Here is a 7,025-nt window from a genome sequence, read left to right as displayed (position 1 = left end):
ATTGTCTCACTATATACAATGCTTTAATTATTTTTCTCTAATTCAATTAAATAACATTTTATCTTCTATATAAACACTACAAGAAATAACTAGAAATGTCCAAGCAATATGACATTAAAATTTAGTAAAGTTGATTACTTGCTCCAAAGCTAACTCATAGGTTAATAAAATTTGTATTATATATATGTGATGGTGTATGATGGGAGAAAAGTCGTCACCAATAAAAAAAATTAAAAAAATAATTGAGACGCCACGACACATAAAGACACCATGAATATCTTCTTTTACTTTTACTTGATTTAAAAAATCAAAACTCTAAATACATAAAATAAAGAGATACAGAAAAATATGATCCGCGTATAATAAATCTCGTTGAGAAACAATAGAACAAACCTTATCACCATTTAATAAAGTTCAATAATTAATTTTACAGACATAAAACATTATCCTTCAACATAATAAATCTCTGAAAAACTTAGTGCACATGATGATAAGCATACTATCGAAAGCATCGAAATATATAACATTTATTTGACTATTCAATTCCTTAATCCGAGTAGTGAGTGAAATAAGACTTTTAACTCTTTACTCATGAGACAAGCAATTGATCAGCCGCATGGCTGAAGCATTAGGTTTTCCTCCCAAGCTTAGGCTTAGTAGACTTAACATGTAATTAACGTAAATAAGTTATCTCCGTGATTAAAAAATTATTTTTATTTTTAGAGGTCTCAAATTTGAATATGATTTCTGTAGAAATATTTGAGCATTTATTGTTAAATGATTAAAAAATTTCTAAACAAATATTATCTCGTAATCATATCAATATAATTAAAAAATATACTACTCAAGGACGGATTTATTATATACATGAGAGGGACAATGATCCCCCAACCAGACAAAAAAATTATATTTAATTTATATATAAAATTTAAAAATTTATGAGATAATTATGAATTATTTATCTGTTTTTTAAAAAATTATATTTTCTTAAAAAATGTTTAAAGTCAATTACTAAAGAAAAAGTATCATCTCTTTACTTGATTTTTGTTTATAGTTATGAGACGAGGAGGGTCCTTTATCATCTCTTTACTTGACTTAAAGAAAGATGGAAACAAAAAGACACATTAACAGGGTCCCTATCCAATTACTTGAAGCATTATAAGTTTAAAATCAAGCAAAACAACTCACGAAAACCCACAAATCACATTTAATAACTCATTTTTTAATTATTATCAATTAATCACATTTAATCTATTATTGAGTATCCTCACTGGTTAAAGTAGTTACGCCTGTGTATATATATTATCAATAATTAAGAAATATTATGAAAAGATATTGATAAAAAAAACATTAATTTCTTTTAAGTAATTGTATTTAACCCTTTAAGAATTGTGGATATTAGAGTAATAGCAGAATGTACGGGAAGAAGAAGAATACATACCATGGTGACCTGTCTGCCAAGTCCAAAACAATAATGATATGCATCTTGATCATCAAGTTGATTAATTGTTTTCACTTGAACCAGATACCCCCCCTCCATGTGCTTCCGATAATATCTAATGAAATGAATCTCTTTCTTTACCAAATTTTGCTCTTCCAATTTACAAATATGCTAAACCACATGCACATGCAAACAAACCAGCTCAAAAATTTTCATCTTTTCTTCTTTTTAACCTTACCATTACAGAAGAGAGAACCGAACCCGAAGAAGCTGACGGTCACATTTGAAATGATCGGATGCGGTAGATTCAAAACAGGACTGACTCGAACACCGGTACTCCCATGTGCTCCACAACTCGGCTTCTGTGTTGGATTACCGTAACTGTAATACGTACCGGAAGACGAACTCGACACCGATGACTTCCTCGACAAAGATGGCTGCTTCAGGAAAGTATGCTTCTGGGTTTCTTTCGGAATCGGAGCCGAACCGGTTGAATTGCTTCGTGTGAGGAATCGGATTGAGCGGATTAGGCTCTTGCTTCGACTGCTCTCGCAGTTGAGGCTACTGCTTCTCTTGAACTGCCAAAACGATTTCGATGCAGGCTTGTCGTCTGCATCGATGCTCATCGATAAAAATTCTTTTAATCGTTTCGTTCCCGAGCTCTCCGTTGTAATCGTCCGACGACGAGTAGAAGCTGGATCCGGTTGACGATGAGCTTGTTTTGGGATGACGGGTTTTCGCTTGATTTCGATCGGGAGAATCTTGCCATTGGAAAAGAGCTCATCAGCGGTGGGCAGCTCTTGAACGTAACTGTAATTCTCGAAGCAGAAGTCGAAATCCGACGACGAATTCAACAGCGACGTGTCTAGTCTCCGATGTCGACATTCTTCGACGGAACCCACACCGTCGTTTTGGTCGAGATCATCGGAAAACGAGATCCTGGGGCTTGAAATCCCCGACAAAACTTCAATTGCCATTGCCCAGCACTGTCAGCTCGACCAAAGAAACATGTTTCGGTGTACGTAGCAACAATGGCGAATGGGAAGAGATCAAATTATGAGGATTAAAAGGAAAGAAACAATTGATTCCGTTGTTTTGAATTATGGAAAAAAGATGGAAAGGAATCAAAGTTGTTGAATTGAAGCACCGAAAGGCTACAAAAGGATCTCTCTCTCTCTCTCTCTCTCTCTCTCTTCTTTGGTTGCTGGGTGGGTTTCCAATGGAACTTTTACTTTAGGAATGGAACCTCTAAAATTGTTTGGATTTCACCGTCTAACGTTTACTTTATTATTTCTACAAATAATAATTAATTATCAATTGATTTAACGAGATTAATTTCAATTCAATTTAATACATGGTATATGATTTCACCGTCTAACATAAGTTCTTTGATTGGGTTAGCAATTGGATTTTAATTTTTTAATCAAAGTGCAGAGGAATTAATTTCTTAGAATTAGAAGTTGAGGATTAAATTTTAAAACGTATGAAGAGTACATGGACTAGAATCATAATTAATCCTTTTATTATGTGGCAACATATACACAATATTGTCACATGCATTTTAGTGAATAATAATAATAATTTTTAGAGTTAATTCATTATATGTCCTTAAATTTCAATTCTTATTTTAAATGAGTTCTTTAACTTTTTTAATATCTCAATTTTATCCTCAAACTATGACTCATTCCAAATTAGTCCTTAAAACTTTTGACCGTTTCAATTTCATCCCAAACTATCTATATATGCTAATCACAACTCATGTTGATAAAATTGTTAGGCAAAACTATATTATTATATGTTTGAAAAATAAAGTTTAGGTTAAACTATGATTGAAACTAATTACATACTTTGATGAATTTTGGGATGAATTGGAAGATTCAAAGGTTTGGGGACCAATTTAGATTGAGAGACATAGTTTAATGATGAAATTGAAATATTAAAAAATTGAAGACTAATTTAAAATAGTGGTCATAGTTTAGAGACCAATTAGAATATTCATTTCTCTTAATTTCCACCTATTTAAAACTCAAATCTAACTAATCACAGATTGAGTGAAGTAAAGAGAAGATGATCAAAACTCGATTCGAAACTACAGAAAAAGTAAAAAGTATCAATTATACAATTTTTTAATAAAATATTGCTTTAGAAAGTAGGAGATTTCAAGGTGTCCAATTGGTAGAGACAGCAGCTTCGTAACCGATAGAGCTTGCTCAACTTTTTGAAGAAAAATTCTTATAAAGGAGGAGCAAAGTACATTATTTGGTAAAGAAGCCGAGGGCAAGAGACAAGAGGGAGAGGGTATTGAATGGGGATAACAAATGGACGTGTCTTGTGAAGCATTTTTAGAGGAAAAAACAACAGGAATCCTGAGACAATACTCATGTCCTAACCCGACATGTATAGTTTCCACTGTCTGATCCTTATTTATTACCCTTTTCCGAACAACGCACATTAGTCTTCTTAATATGTGGAATACAAATGTGCGTGTTGGTTGAAAACGATAAAGTTCAAATAATTGAATTAAATATGGTATAATGTCAAGATTAATCCTCAACGTTTATTTGAATAATCATTTTAGGTTTTATTTTATTTGAATATTTCAATTTTGAATGTTTTAATTTTTGTCAAAATGGCCTATGTTACATAAAAATTGTTAATTGACTAACAGTTAATGCATATTGTTAACGTGATATTTTTACATGTGCTATATTATTAACGTGTCACATGTCGTGTTACCTAAAGTGATGACATGATATACGTCATGTCACCAAGATGATGACATAGCATGTCTATAATTTAACACGTGTAGAAATGGCACGTAAGCAATATAGGTTAACTGATAGTTAACTAATGGTTTCCCCCAACAAAGACCATTTTGACAAAAATTAAAATGTTTGAGCTAAAATATTCTTAAAATAAAAAGAAAAGGGATCAAAATGACTATTTCGACAAACGTTGGGGGCTAATGATAGTATTATATCAGTTAAATATGTGAGCATAACTATTAATTGATTTACAGAACAACCAGCTGTATGCATGCATCTCTTTTCAAAGGAAATTTCCCAACAAGTTAAAGAAGAATGAATAAGTCTTTAATGCAGTAGACTCCTATAAGGTGGATCCCATTGTTATCGTGGATAAAAGAAGATGAAATCCAAAATTAAAGTTGGAAATGGGAAACCTTTAAGACATGGAATCCTATATGTTACAAGGACAAGAAGTTTTTAATTTTACCTTTCCCCCCCTTGACAGCAAGAGCAGATTCGATTGGTATCCTATGTGAGATTTTCCCCTTGATTTTTGCTGGTTTCAGAGAGGGAGCTGAAAACAAAATTAAAAAAGTAACCAAGTACTTAGATTAGGTATGTGAGATATTATCTTAATATTTTTTCTTTGATAACGTAAGACCTCCCAAGACATGAGACTAGCTCATAAATCTCACCACTCTGTCTCCCGCTTTTTTTTAAGATTCTCAGCTAGCGCGGTTCGAACCTAAGACATGAGACTAGCTCATAAATCTCAAGAGTCCTTGCTTTGCCAACTAGGCCACGCCTGCGGTGGTAATATTCTCTTAATATTGATTTGTGATTGTCGGTGATATTTTAATTAAAACTACACATTGATTTATATATATGGGTTTGAGGATTTTAAATATTATTAAGTCAAAATTTATTATAAAATATATTTGAATTCGTGTAAATTAAGTCAAAATATTTTCTAAAACAATTCTAATGAAAATGTTGAAAACATCATTTTTTCTGTTTTCGTATTTTCACTTAATTTTGTTTTTATTTTCCATAAATGATTTTCTAATTGTATGACCCCACTCATTTTCTTCAATGTTTTCTATATTCTAAAAAAATAAATATAACATTTTTTTAGAATTAAGCGGACTCTAGTTATTTTTATTTGTGAGCTCATTAAGTATCTCAATAGTTAAAGGTAGTTATTTTCTCTCTAAAGATCGTCTGTTCAAGTATTTACGTTTGCTGAGTGTGTATATGTTATTCATAATTAAAAAAATCTAAATAAATATTATCTTGTAATTATGTTAGATTATTAAAAAATTATTTTAATTTGCATAAAATAATATTCATATTTTAAGGAAATTGTCAATCAAGCGTTGTTCCAATTTCCATAGCTTAATGTGCAACTGAAAAATCTTTCTCCCTATTTCAATCTCTTCAATTGTCTCCATCACTCTAATTTTCAGTCCCGGGAATACAATTACCCATGAACTTCCGTACGCAAAAAAGGTGCACAACAAGGCTAAAGTATCAAATAAATGGAACTGACAAAATCCCAGAATTTCAACATCAAAGTGACCAAATTCTTCTCTCGGTGCTTCAAGGATGAAATTTCAGCTTGGATTTACACACTCCGAAATCTTTTAGTCTTAGGAACCTAGCAAAGAAATGAAGTGCTGAATGTGGTCAAAATTAGCAGCACTGACCTTATATTGCATTTTATTGGGTGTTTCTGTCAGATACTGAAGTGGGGCATGAGAGAAAAAAAATACTTGAACGAGAAAGAAAAGAAGAGTGATTTTGCTTGTACAGTGCACCAATCTTGCTGTTCCAGTAACTTGGTCATTGTTACAAAATTTTCTAACATGCTCCACCATGGAGAAAACCCCTTCATTCCACGTTTGATGGAAGGATTTGGGGGGTAAGGGACTAAACTGCTCTTTTAAGGTTGTTGCAGGATCCACTTTGTACTTAATTTAAACCATCATTAATCCTCTGATTTGCTCCATTTTTCTCTCTGATTGATTGATGATATGATAAAGAAATACAACGAATGTACCAATTTAAAGTCTTTCACTACTGGTGTGTTATATGATGAACAGTAGGAGGGTCCCTCTGTTGCACTGTTCTTCTACCTTTGCCAATCGCCACCTCTGCAACCCTATAACTCGTAGGCTTATTGTACAATTTGATGCCTATGGGGGATACCCCATTGTTTTATACCCTCTGAAAAAACCCAAAGAAACAGAAAAGAATACGAGAGCAGCCATGGAAGAGGACAGTGAGCTGAGAAGAGGGCCATGGACCCTTGCAAAGGACACTTTCTTAACCCATTACATTTCTCGTCATGGGGAAGGTCGTTGGAACATGTTGGCTAAATGTGAAGGTCTCAAGATAACTGGTAAAAGGTGGTTGAATTATTTAAAACCAGACATTAAGCGTGGAAACCTGACTCCCCAAGAGCAACTCTTGATTCTTGAACTCCATTCCATGTGGGGGAACAGGTAGTTTTCTTTGTAATCTGTTGAATTTAATGTACTTGTAGGGTTGCATGTTTTGAGTTTATTAATGGTCGGATAAATCGTTCTAGCCTAGGTGGTCAAAAATTGCACAGCACCTTCCGGGAAGAACAGACAACGAGATAAATGACTACTGAAGAACAAACAGGCACGCCAAAGCTCGGTTCCGTGTAAATTATCTGACCACACAGTCCCTTCATTTCCAACAGCAACGGACACTACTTCAAATCGTTTCTCGGAAAATTCAAGCTCGGTTCTCACCACCCAACAAAGCATTCATCCCCCGGTTTTCATGAACATTTCGGATCTAACTCTTGA

General features: G+C 33.3%; 1 protein-coding gene across 1 annotated transcript; it reads right to left on the bottom strand.

The window, feature by feature from the left end:
• Positions 1-1,653: 1,653 nt before the first annotated feature.
• On the bottom strand, positions 1,654-2,418 carry LOC120134269. Its single transcript, XM_039150727.1, has one exon. It carries the CDS (start codon positions 2,416-2,418, stop codon positions 1,654-1,656), a length of 765 nt encoding a protein of 254 aa, XP_039006658.1.
• Positions 2,419-7,025: the final 4,607 nt, after the last annotated feature.

Source organism: Hibiscus syriacus, unplaced genomic scaffold (assembly GCF_006381635.1).
Source record: "Hibiscus syriacus cultivar Baekdansim isolate YM2019G1 unplaced genomic scaffold, ASM638163v2 tig00110597_pilon, whole genome shotgun sequence".
In the NCBI taxonomy this organism is placed as follows: Eukaryota; Viridiplantae; Streptophyta; class Magnoliopsida; order Malvales; family Malvaceae; genus Hibiscus; species Hibiscus syriacus.
Note: the sequence above shows the minus strand (reverse complement) of the source record. Positions and strands in the feature narration are given on the sequence as shown.

What these genes read in the sequence shown, in the direction of transcription:
- LOC120134269 (XM_039150727.1), bottom strand. Translation starts at nt 2,418, where the DNA reads ATGGCAATTGAAGTTTTGTCGGGGATTTCAAGCCCCAGGATCTCGTTT.